Below are 23,667 nucleotides of genomic sequence, written 5' to 3'. Positions count from 1 at the left end.
GAATAAAATGCAAACTTCTTAAAAGTGTCAGTAATTTTATGTGCATTTTCCTCAACCAAAAGATAATCAAAAGTACAGCAAAAGACAATCAAAAGTAACAATAGCAGTTATATGGCAGCACCTGAGGAGGTCCTGATAAGTCCAGAAAAATCTTTTGTCTCTAAAAAAAGGAGCCTCATTATCTAAAAGGAAATCTCTGCTACCTAGCAGAGTTACATTCAAATCCTGCAACATCCTTTCTATCTTCTTTGCATACTGGCTTAGCTAATTTACCTGCTGAAAAGGTTAATGAAAATGTCTAGAAGCCAAAATCAAATCAAATCAAAAACACCTCTCGGGGCCATGGGTAAGGATATTGTTGCTGACTTCAGAAACCCTTCACCTCAAGTTCTTAAGGAAGTTGTGATAAATTAATCCTTTGAGTCCCATCAATTCAGTTTTAACTACTTTGAAAAGCTGTTCCAGGAGCATGCTTCCCAAAGAACATCTAAACCTAAAGGTCTCTAAATTTCTCCTCTCTCTAGTCCCTGTAAAGTCCAGCTGCTGGGTGAACTCTGAAGGGCAGGTCCCCCAGTGCACACGGCTTTGAAACCCATCCCCCAGCAATGCTGAACAGGTCCTGTGATGGGGCTGCTCCTCACTGCCTCCCTGACAGCACACTTACCCCTTCCCTCTTGACTGGATCCTGCGGCTCCATCTTTGCTCTGGAAGCACAGAGTTCTGCTTGTTTCCTTTCAGCCAAAATACCAAATGCACTGGGTGGCGAGAGAAGACATTCTGGATGTACTTTGGCCGAGCCAGGTAACAGCCAATAGCATTTTTATGGGCAGTCTAAGGCAGAATAACCCTTTCGGGAACCCAGACGTTTCCCTTGTTTTCACTTCTTCTTTTGAAAGGAGCTGTCTGGGGTCTAGCTCAGCAAGTGGGCACCCCCCAGGGACTGTAGGCACCGTGCCTTCCTGATTGGGACAGTCTGCGGTATTTTCTTACTGCGAAAGTCAGACTCATGATGAGTGACTGGAAGGGTTATTTCTGTCACAAACACATGGAAAGCAACAGGTGCCACTGACCCTTCAATACGCCAGGTAGCACAGGGGCAAGAGACGGGGCCATTAGCGGCTTCTCAGAAGAGGTCCCTGCCAGAAATCCTGCAGCCAAGTCTCTCCGCTGGAGACTCGGCTTTTGCCCAAATTACCATGCAACACTTTTCTCGGAAAGTTTCCTATTTTTAAGGAACTCAGAGTGGCCCAGGGATGCGATTTTCTGTGTAATCATCACTATTGCAAAAGCAGTAAATATTTCAAATCCCTTTATCTGCAGGGCAGGGAAAGTGAGTCACAGTTGCTCGTCTGGGTCCTCACTCATGGCCGGGCCATTGTTGGCCCCCTGCGCTCAGCATGGGTTCAGCCGTCATGGGGGCACACCAGGTCAAGCGGCCAAAATCCAGAGCAAAGCCTCACAAGGTTTTCACCCTTACAGGGCATATTCCCTGTTTTATTTGCTGTGGCACAAACCCCACAGTTAATATAGGCACATGGCCTGGTTCACCTGCAAGTAACAGTTAACTAGGGGCCCACTGTGTGTCTTGGCATCAGTGGCAAGCTGGGGAATTGTGCTCAGGTGCCTCTGTGTGGGAGGCTGCAGAGGAAGGTGACTGTGTGTGTGTATGTGGTCCCTGCTTTCCCATTAACATGTGTGTGGGGTGTACTGGGGGGCAGTGGGGAGGTGGGGAGTGACCATTTTCTCTCTCTAACCTCCCTTCTTGTTTTTTCCCTTCTGGGTCACAGCCCTAATACAATGATTTCCAGCTAAGGTTTGGCAAGACCAGAGGTTTCCAATTATTTCAAAAGAGTTTTGAAAAATTCTCCAAAGAAAATGCACTTTAGTTGGGGGGGGGGGGGGGTGGGGAGGGGAGAGTGAAGAAAGGGGACAGGTTGGGGAAAACGAAAGCAATGTCAGAAGTTCGCCATCATGGGTTTGCCAGGCCCAGAGGAAATCAAGAGTACCACTTCTTGGCCCAAAGCTTCCACTTGGCCCCCTGAGGGCCCGCGGGGAGCTGAAAACAGAGAGGGGGACACAGACCTCTCCTCTTCCTGCGGCCTTGACCTTCCACCTGGAGTGGGGGTGGGGGAGGAGACAGCGGTACAGGCCCAGGATGGGGTGGGATTGGGGGGGGGCCGTAGTACCTGCTCTGTAGGCCTCAGGCAGGCACCACCTCTGGCGTCACCAACGCCTCAGCGGCGGGAGCGCGGCGCGAGCGGGGAGAACGCGCCGGGAGGCCGCAGGGGGGATGCCGCGGGTATGCTGGGCGCAGAACGGGGTCCCCTCCTTACCCTTGCCCAGGGATCCCCCCACCCCTGTCTGGAGCCTCTTCAGCCCAGGACCCTCGAGGGCACCTGGGAACCCCGGAGAGCTTGGAACAGAATTATCCCTGCTCAGGTCGTCTGTGTCCCCTGCCAGGTCCTTCCCGCCCCCCGCCCCGGGCCCAGCAGCCTGGGATCCTCAGGACCCTTTAGGCCCGTGGGAGGACGGCGGTCCTTTGGGCGTCCACGGGTAATGGGGAATCATAACGCGGACTGTGCCTGCTGTGTGACCTGGGCTGGCCCTCTGCAAGTGTCTGTGGTTTTCTGAACTTTCCATGTTTATTACCCGCAAGAGCTGAAAATGGGGATTGGGAAGAGGAGACGGAGGCGCGGGGTGGGGGTGGGGGGGTGTCGGGGAGCTGGGAGGAGGGGAGTGTCTTCTTTACATCACTGGCCCTTACTCTCCCCCCCTGCTCTTCTCTCCTTCTGAACTAGGAAGGGAAACTACGATTGAAATCCGATTTTGCCTTGGGGTTTAAAATGACAATAATAAACAATACTGATTAGCCCAAAGACATTTTGCCTAATAGCACATAGCAGACCAAGGCGTGTCCTGGGAACACGTACTAATGTTTCCTGTGCTTGAAACTACCTCTGATGAGAGTCAAAGAATCATTTTTAGAGCAAAAAGGAGGTAACTAAAAGAACCTATTGTATAGCACAGGAAACTTGCAGCACTCTGTAATGACCTATATGGGGAAAAAATCTAAAAAAGATGGATATATGTATATGTATAAGTGATTCACTTTGCTTTTCGGCAGAAACTAAGACAATATTGTAAATCAACCACACGCCAATAAAAGTTAATTTTAAAGAATAAATAAAATAAAAGGGAAAAGTGGCCAGACTTAGGTTCTGCCAGGACTTTCCTGATTTTCTCTTCCCCACCTTCCATACAGTTTGATTCATTACAGGAAAATTATATTAGGATTTTATCCAGAAAAGAACCCAAAACTAATTTGGGGGTTATTAAATAAATTAGTTATAAATAAATTAGTTTTGGGTCCTTTTCTCTAGATTAGGTACTCTCTAATCTCTCACAATGGAAAAAGTGTTTGCTAAGAATACTTGTTTGCCAAGAATTCTGACAAGAGAATTTGGGTCCCAGATCTCATTCCCAAATCATTATTATTAACATATATTATTATTATTATTAAGCATCATTATTATAAAATGTAAATATATCATGTGGCTAAGAATCTAGCAGGGAAGGCAGAATTTAGTCTGGTAAAACACTTGATGAGTTTATAACTATAAAAGAGCTCTAAACAAGGGTTGGAGAGCTGGTCAGGGAAGTCTTCCCTAAAAAAGTGAGCTTGAGCTGAAATGGGAAAGAGAGATGAATAGAGCAGTGCTGAAGCTGAAGCACCAATATTTTGGCCACCTAATGTGAAGAGCCGACACATTGGAAAAGACCCTGATGCTGGGAAAGATTGAGGGCAGGAAAAGAAGGGGTGACAGAGGATGAGATGGTTGGATGGCATCACTGACTCAATGGACGTGAGTTTGAGCAGGCTCTGGGAAATAATGGAGGACAGGAAAGCCTGGTGTGCTGCAGTCCATAAGGTTGCAAAGAGTCAGACACAACTTAGCGGCTGAACAACAGCAAAGCAAAGGGGGATGAGATGGGGATGGGGTGGTGAAGAGATCCTTCCAGATAAGTAACAGTACATGCCAAGGCCTTGTGGCGGAAGAGAAATTGCAAGGTCAGTATAACTGAAGAGCACCAGACAGGAAGAGTGAATGAAGAAAGAGGCTGGGGAAGTGGGTAGGGCCAGACTTATAGCCTGGGTGAGAGAGCTTGATTTTTGTTCTAGGAGAAGAGAAAAGGCATTAGAGGATGGAGGGTGATCAGAGTTGTATTTTTAAAAGTTCACTGTGGCTGCCTAGAGGAGAAGTGATGTGGAGACAAGAGACCAGTGGATTTGGGGTAGAGAAGAAAGATTCATTCTTTGCTGTTGAACAGGCAAAAGATGGGCTTCCCGGGTGGCACCAGTGATAAAGAATCCACCTGCCAATGCAGGAGACACAAGAGACTCAGTTTCAATCCCTGGGTCAGGAAGATCCCCTGGAGGAGGAAATGGCAACCCACTTTGGTATTCTTGCCTGGAGAATTCCATGGACAGAGAAGTCTGACAGGCTACAGTCCACATGTCTGCAAAGAGTCAGACATGACTGGAGTGACTGAGCACAGACATAGGCCAAGATGTCAGTTGCTTGAACTGTATGGTGGCAGAGATTAGAGAAATACATGCATTTGAGAGATATTTAGGATGGAAATTGACAAAACTTGATGATTGACACCAAGGGGAATTAAGAGGATTTTTGTATTACTGTTGTAATACAAACAAAAAATAAAAATGGTCTTTCTGAAAATGAAGCTTTTCAAAAATTGAAAAGAAAAAGTTTATATGGGAGAATGTAACCAAGATGTGAGATGTTGAACAAGCATCATGCAGCAGGTTGGCAAATCCCTGGGCTATTCTTTTTTTTTTTTTTTCCAGTGGGTTTTGTCATACATTGATATGAATCAGCCATGGATTTACATGAGCTATTCTTGAAACTGAACAGGACCCTGTGCAGCTCCTGGGCACAAAAGCCTTTCTATGTACCCCGTTTCTTGTTTGTAGGGAACAGACTCCAACCTCCATGACTTTCCCTGAGTCAAGGGTAGAATTGAGCTGTTTTAATCTGGGAAGGGAGGGAAAATAGAGACATCCAACAAATAACAATGCAGCCTTGGGGTAGGGTCCTGGTTCTGCCTCAAGGGATATACATAATAGCATCTTTAAACTCTTTGTAGAACCAGAACTTCACAACAAATGGAAGATGTCAGCATTCTTCATTCCAGAAAAGCTCTCCAGATGAAAGGAACCACAGAAACCCATCAGATTACCAGAGACTAGTTCAAAGGAGTTTAGGCACACACCCTAATCTTATCAGCAATCCTCTCCTTGAACTATTGCTGTAAAACTCATCATCCAATGCCCCTCGGTTGGGACACAGTTTGTGAAGGGCGTGCTCCTCTCTGTCCTTCTTTGCCTGGCAAAGCAATAAAGCTGTTGTTTTCTACTTCACTCAAAACTCTTGTCTCTGATATTCAGCACTAGTGCAGAGGCCGAGTTATAGGCATCATTCTGAGATCAGACAATGATACCAGGGCTTCAGATCAGTGCTGACGTCATCTCTACTAGGAATGTTCTGGAGTGTTCAAAGTTTTGTTGTGGGCCTTTATTGCAGAGACTGCTATATTGAAAATTGAACACTCAGTCGTGTCTGACTCTTTGTGAGCTGTGGACTGTAGCCTGCCAGGCTCCTCTGTCCATGGGATTCTTCAGGCAAGAATATTTGAGTGGGTTGCAACACCTTCCTCCAAGGGATCTTCCCAATCCAGAAATCGAGCCCGTGTCTCAGGTTTCCTGCATTGGCAAATGGGTTCTTTACCACTAGTGCCGCCTGGGAAGCCTATATATATGTGTGTGTATGTGTCAGTCACTCAGTCGTGACTGACTCTGCAGCCCTATGGACTGTAGCCCACCAGGCTCCTCTGTCCAAGTGGTTCTCCAGGCAAGAATACTGTAGTGGGTAGCCACTTACATATGTATAAGCCTATATATATATACCTGTGTGTGTATATATATATGCCTATGTATACATATATATATAAACCTGTGTATATATATATATGTGTGTGTGTGTGTGTGTGTGTGTGTATAAAATGGGTTTTTGCTCTCAAGATGGCAAAGTAGAAGGACATGCGCTCATCTTCTCCTGTGAGAACTCCAAAATTACAACTCGCTACTGAACAGTCATCAACAGGAGAATGCTGGATCCCACCAAAAAAAGATACCCCATGTCCAAGGGCAAAGGAGAAGCCCCAGCAAGACAGTAGGAGGGGTGAAACCACATTTAGAATCAAACCCCATACCACGCCCCCCCCCCCCACCGATGTTCAGAAAGTGAAAGTTGCTCAGTGTCCGACTCTTTGCGACCCCATGGTCTATATGGTCCATGGAATTCTCCAGGCCAGAATACTAGAGTGGGTAGCCTTTTCCTTCTCCAGGGGACCTTCCCAACTCTGGGATCGAACCCAGGTCTCCCACATTGCAGGCAGATTCATTACCAGCTGAGCCACAAGGGAAGCCGAAGAATACTGGAGTGGGTAGCCTATCCCTTCTCCAGTGGATCTTCCCAACCCAGGAATTGAAACGATGACTCCTGCATTGCAGGCGGATTCTTTACCAACTGAGCTATGAGGGAGGCTCAGATGCTAGGAGGGCTCAAACAAAACCTTGTGCCCACCAGAACTGAGACCCCACTGAGACTGAGTCAGACCTGCCTTTGAGTGTTTGAGTGTCTCCTGTGGAGGTATGGGTCAGCAGTGGCCTGCCACAGGGGCAGGGGCTCTTGGTGCCGCAGACCTCGGTGTGGCATAAGTCCTCTTGGAGGAGGTCACCGTTAACCCCACCATACAGCCACTGAGCAGATGAACTTACAAAGGACTAGGGAAACAGACTCTTGTGTCTCGTGCGCACCAGGACCCAGGAGAAAGGAGCAGTTACCCCACAAGAGACCAACCCAGACTTGCCTGTGAGTGTCCAGGAGTCTTCGACGAAGCCGTGGGTCAGTGGTGGCCTGTTGCAGGGTCGGAGCACTGAGTGTGGCAGTGTGTGCACGGGACCTTTTGAAGGAGGTCACCATTATCTTCATCACCTCCACCATAGTTTGGTCTCAGGTTAAACAACAGGGAGGGAACACAGCCCCACCCACCAACAGAAAGTTGAATTAAAGATTTACTGAGCACAGCCCTGCCCATCAGAACAAGACCCAGTTTCCCCCACAGTCAAGTCTCTCCTATCAGGAAGTTTCCATAAGCCTCTTATCCTTATCTGTCAGAGGGCAGAGAGAATGTAAACCACAATAACAGAAAATTAATCAAACTGATCACAGGGACCATAGCCTTGTCTAACTCATTGAAATGATGAGCCTTGCCTTGTAGGCCCACCCAAGACTGGTGGGTCATGGTGGAGAGTTCTGATAAAACTTGTCCACTGGAGAAGGGAATGGCAAACCACTTCAGTATTCTTGCCTTGAGAACCCCATGAACAGTATGAAAAGGCAAAAGATACGCAGTGAAAGATGAACTCCCCAGGTCAGTAGGTGCCCAATATGTTACTGGAGAAGAGTGGAGAAATAACTCCAGAAAGAATGAAGACAGGGAGCCAAAGCAAAAACAATGCCCAGTTGTGGATGTGACTGGTGATGGAAATAAAGTCCTGGAATGTTATGTCCATGAATCAAGGCAAATTGGAAGTGGTCAAACAGGAGATGGCAAGAGTGAACATTGACATTTTAGGAATCAGTGAACTAAAATGGACTGGAAAGGGCGAATTTGATTCAGATGACCATTATATCCGAATTATAATTATTCATTATATCTGAATATACTGTGGGCAAGAATCCCTTAGAAGAAATAGAGTAGCCCTCATAGTCAACAAAAGAGTCTGAAGTGCAGTACTTGGGTGCAATCTCAAAAACGACAGAATGATCTCTGTTTTTTCCAAGGCAAACCATTCAATATCACAGTAATCCAAGTCTATGCCCCAACTAGTAATGCTGAAGAAGCTGAAGTTGAACAGTTCTGTGCGACCTACAAGACCTTTTAGAACTAACACCCAAAAAGATGTCTTTCATTATAAGGGGACTGGAATGCAAAAGTAGGAAGTCAAGAGACACCTGGAGTAACAAGCAAGTTTGGCCTTGGAGTACAAAATGAAGCAGGGCAAAGGCTAACAGAGTTTTGCAAAGAGAACACATAGGTCATACCAAACATTCTCTTCCAACAACACAAGAGACTAATCTACACATGGACATCACTAGTTGGTCAATACTGAAATCAGATTGAATATATTCTTTGCAGCTGAAGATGGAGAAGCTCTATATAGTCAGCAAAAACAAGACTGGGAGCTGACTGTGGCTCAGATCATGAACACCTTATTGCAGAATTCAGACTTAAATTGAAGAAACTGGGGAAAAGTACTAGACCATTTAGGTATGACCTAAATCAAATCCCTCACGATTATACAGTGGAAGTGACAATATATTCAAAGGATTAGATCTGATAGAGTGCCTGAAGAACTATGGACAGAGGTTTGTGACATTGTACAGGAGGCAGTGATCAAGACCATCCCCAAGAAAAAGAAATGCAAAAAGGCAAAATGGTTGTCTGCATAGGCCTTACAAATAGCTGAGAAAGAAGAGAAGCTAAAGACGAAGGAGAAAAGGAGGTATACCCATTTGAATGCAGAGTTCCAAAGAATAACAAGGAGAGATAAGAGCCTTCCTCAGTGATCAATGCAAAGAAATAGAGGAAAACAGTAGAATGGGAAAGACTAGAGATCTCTTCAAGAAAATTAGAGATACCAAGGGAACATTTCATACAAAGATGGACACAATAAAAGACAGAAATGGTATGGACCTAACAGAAGCAGAAGATATTAAGAAGAGGTGGCAAGAATACACAGAAGAACTATAGAAAAAATATCTTCATGACCCAGATAACCACGATGGTGTGATCACTGACCTAGAGCCAGACATTCCAAAGTCAAGTGGGCCTTAGGAAGCATCACTATGTACAAAGCTAGTGGAGGTGATGGAATTCCAGTTGAGCTATTTCAAATCCTAAAAGATGATGCTGTTAAAGTGTTGCAGTCAATATGCCAGCAAATTTGAAAATTCAGCAGTGGCAACAGGACTGGAAAAGGTCAGTTTTCATTCCAATCCCAAAGAAAGGCAATGCCAAAGAATGTTCAAACTACTGCACAATTGCACTCATCTCACACAGTAGCAAAGTAATGCTCAAAATTCTCCAAGCCAGGCTTCAACAGTACAGGAACCGTGAACTTCCAGATGTTCATGCTGGATTTAGAAAAGGCAGAGAAACCAGAGACCAAATTGCCAACATCTGTTGGATCATAGAAAAAGAAAACATAAGAGATTTCCAGGAAAACATCTACTTCTTCAGTGACTATGCCAAAGCGTTTGACTGTGTGGATCACAACAAACTGGAAAATTCTTCAAGAGATGGGAATACCAGACCACCTGACTTGCCTCCTGAGAAATCTGTATGCAGGTCAAGAAGCAACAGTTAGAATTGGACATGGTTCCAAACATGGTTCCAAACAACAGACTGGTTCCAAATTGGGAAAGAAGTACGTCAAGGCTGTATATTTTCTCCCTGCTTATTTAACTTATATGCAGAGTACATCATGCAAAATGGATGTACTGGCTGGATGAAGGCTGGATGAAGCACAGGCTGAAATCAAGATTGCTGGGAGAATTATCAGTAACCTCAGATATGCAGATGACACCACCCTTATGGCAGAAAGTGAAGAGGAACTAAAAAGACTCTTGATGAAAGTGAAAGAGGAGAGTGAAAAAGCTGGTTTAAAACTCAACATTCAAAAAACGAAAATCATGGCATCCGGTCCCATCACTTCATGGCAAATAGATGAGGAAACAATGGAAACAGTGAGAGACTTTATTTTGGGGGGCTCCAAAATCCCTGTAGATGGTGACTGCAGCCATGAAACTAAAAGACGCTTACTCCTTGGAAGAAAAGCTATGACCAACCTAGACAGCATATTAAAAAGCAGAGACATTACTTTGCCTACAAAGGTTCATACAGTCAAAGGTATGGTTTTTCCAGTAGTCATGTATGGATGTGAGTTGGACTATAAAGAAAGCTGAGCGCCGAAGAATTGATGCTTTTGAACTGTGGTGTTGGAGAAGACTCTTGAGAGTCCCTGGGACTGCAAGGATATCAAACCAGTCAATCCTAAAGGAAATCAGTCCTAAACATTCATTGGAAGAACTGATGCTGAAGCTGAAACTCCAATACTTTGGCCACCTGATATGAAGAACTGACTCACTGGAAAAGATCCTAATGATGGGAAAGATAGAAGGCAGAAGGAGAAGGGGATGACAGAGGATGAGGTGGTTGGATGGCATCACAGATTTGATGGACATGAGTTTGAGCAAGCTCCAGTAGTTGGTGATGGACAGGGTGCTGTAGTCCATGGGCTTGCAAAGAGTCGGACATGACTGAGCGACTGAACTGAACTGATATATTTGTTTGTTTGCGTTAATTGATTACAGTCAAAATCAGGTTTGTTTGACTTTTTGACTGAGCTGTGCAGCTTGTGGGATTTTAGTTCTCCAACTAGGGGGTTGAACCCAGGCCCCAGGTAGTGAAAGCATCGAGTCCTAACCATTGGACCACCAGGGATTCTCAATCAGATTTTAAATTATGATGAAACAGCTCTCTACTAGAAGCAAACCACCTAAGGACCCTCATTTTAAGGGAGCAAGCAAGAACCCTGTGGTTGGGTACAAACAACAGTGGAGATTTACTCAGGCAATTGTCTTTTAGACTGCATTTGCTTTTGTTTGTGTTCAGATGTTAAAATTGCCTAGTGGTCCACCTCAACCGTTTTCCTCTTAAGCTCTGTACTTTATTTATATGCTATGTTATAGAATGTGGGTTTCCTTAGGAACATGTGTATCGCATTAGAGTACCTACACATGTCTCAGAGGACACAAAGCGAGGCTGCTACCAAGGTGTGTGTGCACTGTTTGACTGGAAGGAGGGGCAGGAAGGCAGGAAATCCAGAGTTAGAAAAGGAAGGAGTAATTAACAGGTCCCGGCTTGCACCCAGCCCTCCACACAGGCAGCATTCCTGGTGCAGGGGTCTGAGAGGTTGACATAAGACTGCCCAAGCCTAGTGCGCAGTGGGGTCAACTATACTTGCCCAGGCCTGCTGGGTTCTGGCCATTGGAACCCAACTCTGCAACGTGGGTGGAAGGAGGAGGGAGAGAACATGCCTGATCCAAGCTTTCTCGCTCCGCAGGCCAGTTCAGACTGCCGTCATTGAAACAGGCCCAAGATTTTATCAGATGCCCCCAAGGCAAAAAAGCTGCCAATCATGCTGACACACCTGGTGAGTATGCTTCAGAGACATTACAAGGTTCCTAAGTATTCTTTCCAAGAACAGACTTTGACCTCACCTATTAGGGTGCCCATGCACTAAAGGGAATCACCCTTGGGAATCACAGAGAAGATGGGTGAAAGCCAGGGGATCAGGCTTCTCAGGGACAGGAGTGGCTTCTGTTGGTTACACGTTACCCTGGGTAGATGACTCTTTTTTTTCCACATCGTGGTAAAAATAAAAACAAAACAGCAAACATATAATAAAATTGACCATTTTTAGGTGTACGGTTTAGTAGTGCTAAGTATATTCACTGTTGTACAAACAACTTCTAGCACTCTCTCATCTTGCAAACTAAAGCTCTGTATCCAACACACTAACATCCCCCAGCTCTGGCAACCTCCATTCTACTTTTTGTTTCTGTGACCCTGACTGCTTTAGTTGTTTCATATAAGTGGAATCTTGGTGGATTTGTCTTTTTGACTGTCTTATTTCACTTAGTATAATGTCTTCAAGGTTCATCCGCGTGTGGGCAAGGATGCAGAGAAATTGGAACCATTGTAGGCTGCCAGCGGGAATATAAAATGGTCCAACTGCTGTTGGAAAAATTTGGTGGTTTCTTAAGAAGTTAAAAATAGAATTACCTTATGACTCAGCAATTATACTCCTAAATATATTTTAATTCCAAAAGAACAACAACAAAAAAAACTGGCATTCAAGCAGAGATATGAATATGCACATTCATAATAACACTATTTACTATAACCAGAAGGTGGAAACAGCCCACACTTCCACCAATGAATGAATGAATAAACAGATTGTGATATATACACACAATGGATTATGCAGCATAAAAAGAAATGAAGTACTGACACAAGCTACATTAGCCTTGAAAACATTATGCTAGGTGAAAGAAGCCAGGCACAAAAATGTCACATATTGTAGGATTCTACTTATACTGGAAATTCAGAAAAGGTAAATCCTTAGAGACAGAGAGCAGATGGGTGGTTGCCAGGGGCTGGGGGGAGAGAAGGGGGTATGACTGCTTAATGGGTGTGAATTTTCCTTTGAGGGTGATGAAAATGCTTTGGAACTAGATAGAGTGGTGATTGTACAACACTGTGAAGGTACTAAACGCAACTAAATTGTACACTTTGAAAAGGGTAATTTTATGTGAATTTCTCCTTAAAAAAACAACAACAACAAAAAGGGAATAGGGCTTCCCTGGTGGTTCAGGGGTAAAGGATCCGTTTGCGAGTGCGGGAGACAAGGGTTCTCTCCCTCATCTGAGAAGATCCCACGTGCTTCGGGGCAACTGAGCCCACGTGCCACAACTACTGAGCCTGTGCTCTGGAGCCCAGGAGCCACAACCACTGAAGCCCGGACACCCTACAGCCCATGCTCCGCAACAAGAGAAGCCACAACAATGAGAATCCCGCATCCTAGAGTAACCCCTGCTCACCGCAACTAGAGAAAAGCCCTGGAAGCGGCAAAGACCCAGCACAGCCAAAAGTGAGTAAATATACAAAATTTTAAAAAATAAAATGAAAAGCAAGGGAATAAATGCTGAAATTCTCTAGAATGGTATGCCACTGCCCATCTCTGACTCTGTGGTTTTGACCTCACATTAATAGTGTTAAAGGATAATTTACAGGGACTTCCCTGGTAGTTGCAGTGGTTAAGATTCTGCGCTTTCACTGCAGGGGGCAAGGGTTTGATCCCTGGGTGGGGAACAAAGATCCGGCATGCTGTGCAGCCAAAAAAAAAAAGGAAACTTTTCAAAAAAAGTGAAAATTATGACTTTTTTCCTTCCAGTTTTATTGAGATGTAGTTGACATAGAGACAGCACTGTTTAAGGTGTACAGCATAATGATTTGACTTACATACATCATGAAACAATTATCACAATAAGTTTAGTGAACATCTATCATCTCATACAGATGCAAAACGAAAGAAAAAGAAAAAAATATTTTCCTTATGATAAGAATGCTTGGGATTTACTCAATTAACAACCTTCATGTGTAACATACAGTGTTGTTCATTTTATTTACCTTGTTGTACTTTACACCCCTGGCACTTATTTCTCTTAAAACTGGAAGTTTGTACCTTTTGGTTACTTTCATCCGATTCCTCTTTCTCCAGCCTCTGGCAGCCACTCATCTGATCTCTTTCCCCATGAGCTTGTTTGTTTTTGAAGTATAATTGAACCACAGCCTTGTGTTTGTTCGTGGGGCACAACCCAGTGACTCTCTATTTCTATACTTTTCAAAATGATCTAGTTACAGAATGTCACCCTACAAAGACATTACATAGTTATAGACTCTCCTCCCCATATTGTACCTTCCATGCCAGTGATTCATTCATTTTTTAACTCTTACTCTCCCTCACCTGTTCCTCTCTTCCTCCCACCTTTTTCCCCCTCTGGCAACTGCCCGTTTGTTCTCTGGATTTATGACTCTGATTCTCTTTTCTTACATTTCTTCATTTGTTTCATCTTTTAGATTCCACATGTAAGTGAAATCATAAGAGGATTTGTCTTTCTCTGTCTGACTTGTTTCACTTAGCATTAAGTGAAATTTAATTCACGGTATTATCGTCTAGTTCTATCTGCAAGATTCCATTCTGTTTTATGGCTAAGAAGCATTCCAGTCTATGTGTGTGTGTGTGTACCACCTCTTCTTTTTGGCCATGCTGTAAGGCTTGCAGGATCTTAGTTTCCTGGTCAGGAATTGAACCCAAGCCCTTGGCGGTAAAAGTGCAGAGTCTTAACCACTGCAACACCAGTGAATTCCTACCACTTCTTCATCTATTCATTCAGTGGACACTTGGGTTGCTTCCGTGTATTGGCTATTGTAAATAATGCTGCAGTGAACATGTTGTTGTTTAGTTGCTAAGTTGTGTCCGACTCTTTTGTGACCCCGTGTACTGTAGCCTGCCAGGCTCCTCTGTCCATGGGATTTCCCAAGGCAAGAATACTGGAGTGGATGACCATTTCCATCTCCAGGGGATCTTCCTGGACCAGAGATTGAACACCCTTCTGTATTGGCAGGCAGATTCCTTACCACCAAGCCACCAGGAAATCCCACAATGAACACAGGGATTCATATATCTTTTCAACTTAGTGTTTTCATTTTTGTTGGATAAATATCCAGGAGTAGAATTGCTGGATCATATGGTAGTGCTGTTTTTAATTTTTCAAGGAACCTCTATACTGTTTTCCATAATGTTGCAGTGAAAAGGAAAAAGAGGAATGAGTTTTTTTCTTTGCCTTCCCTGAGAACAAAGAAGATAAAGAGAACAGTGAGCAGGCCTGAACATTCCTAGTTTTTTACTTTAACTGCTCCAAGCTCTGCATGTCTGTAGCTGAGTTTGCTTTTTCTGCCCCCTGACTCTGTAGGAGCTACATTTCACAGCTATTATCTCCTCCCTTTGTAGTTCTTCTTTTCTACATACCATAAAGAAGGCTCCAGAGCCACCAAACTGCCAGACTTAATTACTGGGTTACTGACAGCCTAAGACTGCTTTTTAAACAATGGAAGAGGAAGGAGACAAGATCTTAAAACCTTTGTTCTTCATCACTGACCCCTGACTGTGAGCCCTCATCTTATATAAGCCCCTAGACTCCTCATGGTGGGGGACACAGTTCTTGAGGCATGAGCCCACTGTGTTCCCCTCTGCCAACAGAGGATGAAAGCCACTTTTTTATTTCCCCCACACTCTGTATTTTTTTTATTCAGCTTCGATAGGCAGAGAAAGCCAAGATTTTAGCCGACAACAATAACTGTTGCACCAATTTACATTCCCACCAACAGTGCAAGGATTCCCTTCTCCTTACATCCACATCAACACTTCTTTGTTGTCTTTTTGCTAATAGCCGCTCTGAGAGGTATAAGGTGATATGGTGGCTTTGACTTGAATTTCCTTGATGATTAGCAACCTTGGGTATCTTTTCATGTATCTGTTGGCCATCTGTATGTCTTGGAAATAAACCATCTATTCATATCCTCTGCCCATTTGAAAATTTGGTATTGGAATTTTTTTTTTTTTTTTATGTTGAATTGTGTAAGTTCCAGCATCAGGTACCTACAACTCGCAGAACTGTAAGCTCAAAGGTAGTACAGGGGTAGAGCCTCGTGCCAACAGGAAGTACACTGTGAGCAATGCACGACTTTCCATGGAAGCACATGATTTTTCCTACAGCTGTTCGAAATCAACCTTGGTGGGAGCATCACAGATAACAGTGTGAAATGAAGATATCTCCTGCCATATCAATAAACAAGAAATGTCACAGCCTTCAGCGATTTCTGGCCTCCAAATGTGAATGAGGGCTCCATGGATGCTGCCACCCCCCACGGTGGTTGCTGAGGAACTGGGGGAATGAAAGAAGCAGCCATCTGCCACATCCTCACTCCTTAAGGGGAACAAGGAAATAGGATTCGGTCCCAGATAGCTGAGGTGCATATGAAAGGAATGAATTCAGTGAGCCCAGAGGCTTGCAGCTTCCCATATATAAAACGCTAAACTCCTTAACTTAGTATCTGATCTTCGATGTTCAGATTGCCTGCTCCCTGTGTTACAAACTTGTTTGTAGCCTGACTTTCCCTCCTGCCTCCTTGGAGCAGTTTTCTCAGAGCTACTGAGATGCTATCTCCCAGACTCGGAGTCCTAAACATTCTCACCAAATAAAATAACTCTCTACTTTCAGGTTGTAACTGTAGTTTTTAGTCGACATCAGCAAAGTCTTTAAATCGGTGCCACCCTCGCTTCCAGTTGGTCTGTGGCTGGGCAGTTACAGCGTCCCCTAGAATCTGATGCCACATTGATGTCCCAGGACCAGATAACACGTTTTACATTTCCAACTGTTGCAGCGAAAAGGAAAAAGAGGAATGAGTTTTTTTCTTTCCCATTCCTGAGAACAAAGAAGGTCAAGACAATGGTAAGCAGGCCTGAACATTCCTAGTTTTTTTTTACTTTAACTGCATTTCTCTAAGTTTGCTTTTCTGCTCCCTAACTCTGCAGGAGTTACATTTCGCACCTATTATCCTTTGACTCTATGCTAAATACATCCTGTATCTGGTATTTACCCTTATAACACCCTTCCCCTAGTAGTTACACATCAGAAAGAAGGCCGCAGAGCCACCAAACTGCAAAACTCAATTACTGGTTTACTGGCGCCAGCCTACGACTGCCTTGGAAACAATGGAAGAGAAAGAAATCAAGATCCTAACACCTTTGTTCCTCATCACCGACTCCTGACTGCAAGCCCTCATCTTATATAAACCTCTAGACTCCTCAAGCAGGGGGCACAGTTTTTGAGGCATGAACCTACTGCTTCCCTCTCCACTGGCTGGAAATTAAAGCCACCTTTCTATTTCCTCCAAACTCTGTCTCCAGATTTTTTATTCGGCTTCAGGGGGCAGAGAAAGCCAAGATTTTGTCCAGCAACACAACTAGGATCTTAAGGAGCATATTATGGAAGCCAACAGCCCAATGGGTGCTGCCTAGCCACTCAAGTTCCCCTGGAAGCTAAACCCTGCAAGCATCTGACCACACTCTTGAAGACCCCGCAACCAGAGTTCCTCTAGGTCTCCCAGGTCTGTGGATTGGCAGCAGCCGTCTCACCTGGAAGCTTGTGAGAAGTTCCCAGACCTGCTCAAATCAGAACCTGCATTTTAACCAGAAGCCCAGGTGGTCCTGGCTCTCAGGAAAGTCAGAAGCACCACTTCGTGCTTTGCCTGAAAGCAAATGTGGCATCAGCGACTCTCCCCAGACACCCAGCCCCGAGTTCTCCCGGCTCTGTGCCCGGCCAGGGCAGGCTTACCCCCAGGGCTGACACAGTATTCCCAGTGCTCTCGTCGTCACTCATGTCTCTCATCTCAGTGTTGGTTGGTTCACTTCAGATGGCACCTGCCCTCCGACTCTCCACAATGCTTTCAGCCTGCTTTTCCTCCCGGGGTGGTGGGGCTGAAGACCAGGACAAGACAAAGGCTGGCCGCTGGTATTTAAGGAGCTCTCCCAGGTACAACAGGTCCAGGCAAATCCAGGGATTTGCTGTGTTCAGGGAGAAGAAAAGCTGCAGAAAGATTAGAAGAAGGGAGAGTCTGCTCTCATCTCCGACATAATGGTCGTGAGAAATTCCCCAAACACTTGTTAAATAGGGACCGCTCAGCAGGAGTGAGTGTGAGATTGTTGCTTATGGAGCTGGGCCTGGGGCACTGGAAGGAGGGGAGGATCCAGCTTTGGGGGTGGGGCAGGAAGTAGTAGGATCTTCTGTGGCACTTAGGGACTTAGGGAACACAGACAAGGTAACTGATCACAGTGATGGGAGGGAGGGGGCTTGCAGAGCATTCCTTGGGCTCAGTCATTGTACTGAGCACTGGGTCTCACGTTAATTTCATGATTCTCTCCTTTTTTGATGAAATTGAGACGCAGAGAGGTCATGATTATTTGCCTAGAATCACATAATTAGGAATGGCAGAGTCTTGTTTGACACAGTTTCTCTCCTTTCAGTGCTTCATTTTTCACACCTGTCTCTCTCCTGACCCCTTTCCTTGGACGAAGGCTTGCCTGCCAAAATGTGGCTGGGTGAAGATGTGACTGGCCTCATCAGTATTGCTTTACTATGCCTAGGAGACTGGCCCAGAAAGATATAAGTTGCAAGAGTCAAGTGGGAAAAGAAAAAAAAAAAGCTCAATATAAGAGCTGTAAGTTGAATTTTACTCAGTTATCATACTGAGGACTATAGCCTGGGAGACAGTCTCTCAGCTAGCTCTAAACTTCCAGAGTTTGGAGTTGGAGGAGAATGTATATGAAATTTTTTTGACTGGGAAATACATGTAGTCAAGCCTTGCTGTTGTTGTTTAGTTGCTAAATCATGCCTGACTCTTTTGCAACCCCATGAACTGTAGCCTGCCAGGCTCCTCTGTCCACGGGATTCCCCAGGCAAGAATACTTGAGTGGGTGGCTATTTCCTTCTCCAGGGGATCTTCCCAACCCCAGGACTAAATCTACATCTCCTGTATTGGCAGGCAAATTCTTTTACCACTGAGCCACCAGGGAAGCCTATATCTTGGTAAAAGGTGACTGCCAATCACAAAAACCAGATATCTCCAGTTAATGATTTTAGTGCTTTATTCTACATGGGAAGTGCAGAGAATCTGGGGTCATGAAAATTCTTCCTTAGATATGCATCTCAACTGTCTAGAGGCCCATGTACCCAGAACACAGGGTGCTTCATCCTGAATTCCTTTCAGGGTGTGCTGTCAGTCAGGGGCTAATGACTTGTAGAACTGGAAGAGTGGGCAACATTTTTTCATTTCCACAAGTAACATCTAGTTCCCTCCAAGAACTTTCAAGAAACACTAAACATTCTTTAACAGAAAGCATTGTGACAGTTTACACCCAGAACTCAGAGAATTCTTTACCTTCAGAGCCTTACCTCACTAATACCCTCTAATCCAAAACTGTGATATCATAATCCTTGCCCAATCCCAAGCACATTAAAAGACCCATTTCAAATCACACTTCAAAAATGTGCAACTTCCAGAGGTTAAGACTCTGTCTTTCAATGCAGGGGTGGTGGGTTTGATTCCTGGTCAGGGAACTAAGGTCTCAAATGCCCCTGTGTGCAGCCAGAATTTTTAAAAAGTGCCACTGATTGTCTCGTGGTTAGGGTTCCATGCTTCCAGGTCAGGGGACACAGGTTTGATTCCTGGTGAGGGAACTAAGATCTCATAAGCTAGGCTGTGCAGCCAAAAAACAAAAATGTCACTAAATATCCCACTAAATGTCCCTCCCACTCTGTAAAGTGAAGTGAAAGTTGCTCAGTTATGTCCAACCCTTGGTGACCCCACAGACTATACAGTCCATGGAATTCTCCAGGCCATAATACTTGCGTGGGTAGCCGTTCCCTTCTCCAGGGATCTTCCCGACCCAGGGATCGATCCCAAGTCTCCCGCATTGCAGGCAGATTCTTTACCAGCTGAGACCTACTAAGGCCCTGTTGAGAATGCTTTTCCTTATCCTGCCAGCAATGCATGGCTTTGTCTTATCAATAGGCAGGGCTGGCTCAGTGGCAGACCTGCCACCCACGCAGTCACTAGGGACTTTGATGAAAAGGGCAACCTCATTTGGCCCTACTGTAATAAGATCTCAGTAAACACTAGCTATTAACTCCTATCAATGTCTTAACCCCATTTAACACCAGGAAAACTTTTTCCTCATGGAACCTGGATTCTGTTCTAACAACCGATTCTGAATTGGAGGGTTTTTGTGTTTTTTTGTTTTTTTTTTTTTGAGGGGGGCACCTACATGCTTCATTCAGAAAGTCATTCATCTCTTCCCCCCAAACTTCTAACTTTTCATATGTGAAAGTTTTAGGCCCCATGTACAGGCTGGGATGATGCCAGGGTCTCACTCTGTGCCCAGAACCCCACTGGTTTTGGGGGAACAGGCCCAACAGAGTGGTCCTTGGAACTTCTGGTCTCTATGGACACCATGGCATCTCAGAGGTCTGCTTAGAAGGCTATGGAGCAGAGGGAGGTGCACTTCAGGGTGTCTGCTGCTTGAGGGCAAGAATACTTGCCAGAAGTAGAGAGTCAAGTAAGAAGGGAAAAGGAGGGCTTTCCAGGGAGAGGGAACAGCATTATGATATTATTATTTATAATCAGAAATCTGTATTTCATCTTAATCTGTTCCTGGCACAGAGATGCTAAGATACTTGGAATTTCCTCAGCATTGAGGGTGTCTTTGTTATGTCAATGAGGTGACTTTTGAAAAAGCACTGTGTAAACAAAGAATGGGGCTTGTTGACAAGGGAACCAGCCCCCTGATTAGGGCGTTGGAAATTTCAGTCCCACCTCCTCAGCCTCCTGGAGGAGGAAGGGGCCAGAGGTTGAGTCAACCACCAGTAGTCAATGATTTAATCAATCATGCATGATGCCTCCACAAAAGGACACAAAAGGACAGGAGAACCCAGGGGTTTGGGGAAAGTAGGACTCAGAGGCATGAAAGACCTGCGTCCTTTCCCCATACCTGGCCCTATGCACATCTGCCCTTGGGCTGTTTCTAATTGTATCCTTGGTAATAAGCAGTGATCTAATAAGTAAAATGTTTTTTGACTTTTGTGAGTTAATCTAGCAAATTGATCAGACCCAAAGAGGGGGTCTTGGAACCTCCCATCTACAGATGGTTGATCAGAAGCACAGCTGACAGCCTGGACTTTGAGCTGGTGTCTGAAGTGGGGAGGCAGTCTTCGGGACTGAGCCCTTCACCTGTGGATGTGATGCTCTCCAGGTAGAGCTGAAAGGTGGAACACCCAGCTGGTCCTACAGCTGGGGTCAGAGAATTCCTTGTTGGGGTTTGGAAAAACTGCACACATCACTAGCATGAAAAGGTGTGTTGTCCGCTGGGATGAGAAGCATGGAGGGAAACCTGAAGAGGTGACAGGTGCAGGTTGGAGGAGACTTGAGAGTTGGGACTGTTCCCAGCCACTGGAGTTCTTCAGGCTGGGCTGCCTGGCCAGACTGTGCCTCGGGTGGTCAGAGCCTCCCTGAGCCAGATGAGGAGGCTGGTGGGAAGATCAGAGAAAGATGATGAAGGGTCACCAAGAAGAGGCGGGATGGACAGAGAGAGGCACACAGCACCTAATGAGGAGCAGAGGGTCTCTGGAAGGTTTCTCAGCACCAGTTGGGAAAGGCTTTTTCCATTTTCTCTCAGCTAAGTGCATAGTGTCTGGTTCAAGATGTGGGGACCCAGGCAAGAGAGAGTAGCAAAAAACTCTCCCAAGTGGTTGCCTGGAAGAAGCAGGACACTGCTGATTTTGTATTGTAGAAGTTTGTGTGCGTTGCATCTTTTTTTGATCATTTTATTTTTTTAATTAAAAATTTTTTATTTTATCTTGGAGCATAGCTGATTAACAATGTTGTTAGTTTCAAGTCTACAGTAAAGTGATTCAGTTATACATATACATGGATCTATTCTTTTTCAAATTCTTTCCCATTTAGGTTATTACAGAATATTCACCAGAGTCCCTGTGCTATACTGTAGGTCCTTATTATCTTCCCAAATTCTCAATCTATCCTTCCCCCCATGTTGCATCTTAATAACAAAATTAATATAAAAAAGATGCAAGCCATTTCTAGGGGCTAGTCTATGTATTTTTCAATTACTTAATTATATTAAGACTTTATTTTTAGAGGAGTTTTAGGTTTATAGCAAAATCAAAGGGAAGATACAGATTTTCAATGTGACCCTTGCTCCCACTCTTGCACAACTCTCTCCATCATCAACACCTCCCACCAATGGTTCACCTGTTACTTGGGATGAAGATGTGCTAACATGTCATTACCACCCAGAGTGCACAGTTTACATCAGGGGTCCCTCTTGGTGTTGGACATCCTGTGTGTTTAGATAAATCTGTGTTGACAAGTATCCATCATCACAGGGTGCATGTTGTGGCAAGTCACTTCAGTCATGTCTGACTCTTTGCAACCCTTATAGGCTGTGGTCCACCAGGCTCCTCTGTCCATGGGATGCTCCAAGCAAGAATACTGGAGTGGGTCACTGTGCCCTCCTCCAGGGGATCATCCCGAACCAGGGTCATACAGAGTGTTTTCACTGCCCTAAAAACTCCCTGTGTTCCACCTCTCTTCCTCAGCCCCTGGCAACCACTAGTCTTTTCTGTCTCCATCATTCTTGCCCTTTCCAGGATATCTTATGTTGGAATCATACAGGATATAGCCTTTGCAGACTGGCTTCTTTCACTTAGGAATGCATTTAAGTTTCCTATCTTTTTATGACTTCACAGCTCTTTTCCATTTAATGCTGAGTAATGTTCCACTGTCTGGATTGTTGTTTAGTTGCTAAGTCATGTCTGACTCTTTTGTGACCCCATGGACTGTAACCTGCCAGGTTCCTCTGTCCATGGAATTTCCCAGACAAGAACACTGGAGTGGGTTGCCATTTGCTGCTCAAGAGAATCTTCCTGACCCAGGGATCAAACCCTTGTCTCCTGCATTGGCAGTCAGATTCCTTACCCCTGAGCGACCAGGGAAGCCCCACTGTCTGGGTGCACCACAGTTTATTTATCCATTCACCTACTGAAGGGTATCTTGATTGCTTCCAAGCTTTGGGCAGTTATGGATAAAGCTGCTACAAACATTCATACGTAGGTTTTTGTGAGGACATAAGTTTTCCACTTGTTTGGGTAAATAGCAAGGAGCACAATGGGTGGATTGTACGGTAACAGCATAAGAAGAAACCACACAACGCTCTTCCAGTGTGGCTGCACTATGTCGCATTCCCATAAGCAGTGAATGAGAGCTCCTGTTGCTCCACATACTTCCCAGCATTTGGTGGTGTCATTGTTCTGGATCTTGGCCGTTCTCCTAGGTGTGTAGTAGTGTCTCCTTGTTCTAATTTGTGTTACTTGGTGACGTGAGATGTGGAGCATCTTTTCAAATGCATATTTGCCACCCATGTATCTTATTAATATTTGGTAGGCACCTGTTAAGGTCTTTGCCCCATTTCTTAATCAGGTTGTTTTCTTCTTCCTGAGTGTTAGACAGTCCACTGTGTATGTTGGTAAGATACAGATGTGTCTCCCCCTCCTCCCAGTTTCACTGAGAAATAGTTGACACATATCCTTAAGCTGTATCAAAGCGTACAGTGTGATGGTGATTCACCAATAGTGTGAAATGATGACAATAAGCTAACATCCATCATCTCTTTTGCATATATTTTCTTTCAGTCTGTGGCTTGTCCTTTCATCCTCTTGATAGTGAATGTATTTTTAGCCTTACAAAATCCAGGAAATCGAACAAATTAACAAGCAGCACTTTGGGAAGCAAAGTTCCCCAAGATATAGCAGTTAAAAAAAAAAGAGACGTGAAGGCAGGGCTGCATGGGCTGTGAGGGTCTGCATAGAGTGAGACAGTGGGCTCTGATGGTTGGTTCTGGAAGGCTGAGAGCGCTTGTGCTCCAGCAGTCCCCAGCCACCAGGGAACCTTAGCAGCCACTGCAGTGGGTCACTGAGCCTCATGATAAAATCATGCAGGGAGACAGGGCTGGTGGCTCAGTGGCTGAAGTGTCTCACTCAGGAGAGTTTAGCCTCAAGCTGTGAGCCCCTGAAACTTGGATCTGTTGATCCTCAGATGGGAAGGGGCCTGGGAATCTGTATTCTAAACACCACTACCCCTGTCCTCCAACCACCACCAACACCAGTGTCTCTATCAGGCAAACTCAGGTGCCAACCAGGTGGCCTCCCACTTGACTGCTTTTGCCCACAGACAAGGACCCAGACATTGTCTCCAGGGCCC

General features: G+C 45.0%; 1 protein-coding gene across 2 annotated transcripts in view; it reads right to left on the bottom strand.

Annotated features, from left to right (window-relative positions):
- The window catches only part of LOC122708164 (solute carrier family 2, facilitated glucose transporter member 5), a 44,313-nt gene extending 27,035 nt beyond the window's left edge, over positions 1-17,278 (bottom strand). The window contains exon 1 of one of the 2 annotated variants that reach the window (XM_043924328.1): positions 17,172-17,278. In XM_043924328.1, the coding sequence (XP_043780263.1) occupies positions 17,172-17,225 (54 nt within the window). In that variant the 5' untranslated portion in view covers positions 17,226-17,278. Of the gene's footprint in view, positions 1-664; positions 850-17,171 lie in introns of those variants that run through there. The other variant, XM_043924329.1, reaches the window with a different exon arrangement.
- Positions 17,279-23,667: the final 6,389 nt, after the last annotated feature.

This window comes from Cervus elaphus, chromosome 14 (genome assembly GCF_910594005.1).
Source record: "Cervus elaphus chromosome 14, mCerEla1.1, whole genome shotgun sequence".
Lineage (NCBI taxonomy): Eukaryota > Metazoa > Chordata > Mammalia > Artiodactyla > Cervidae > Cervus > Cervus elaphus.
This window is presented reverse-complemented; position numbering and strand designations above follow the sequence as displayed.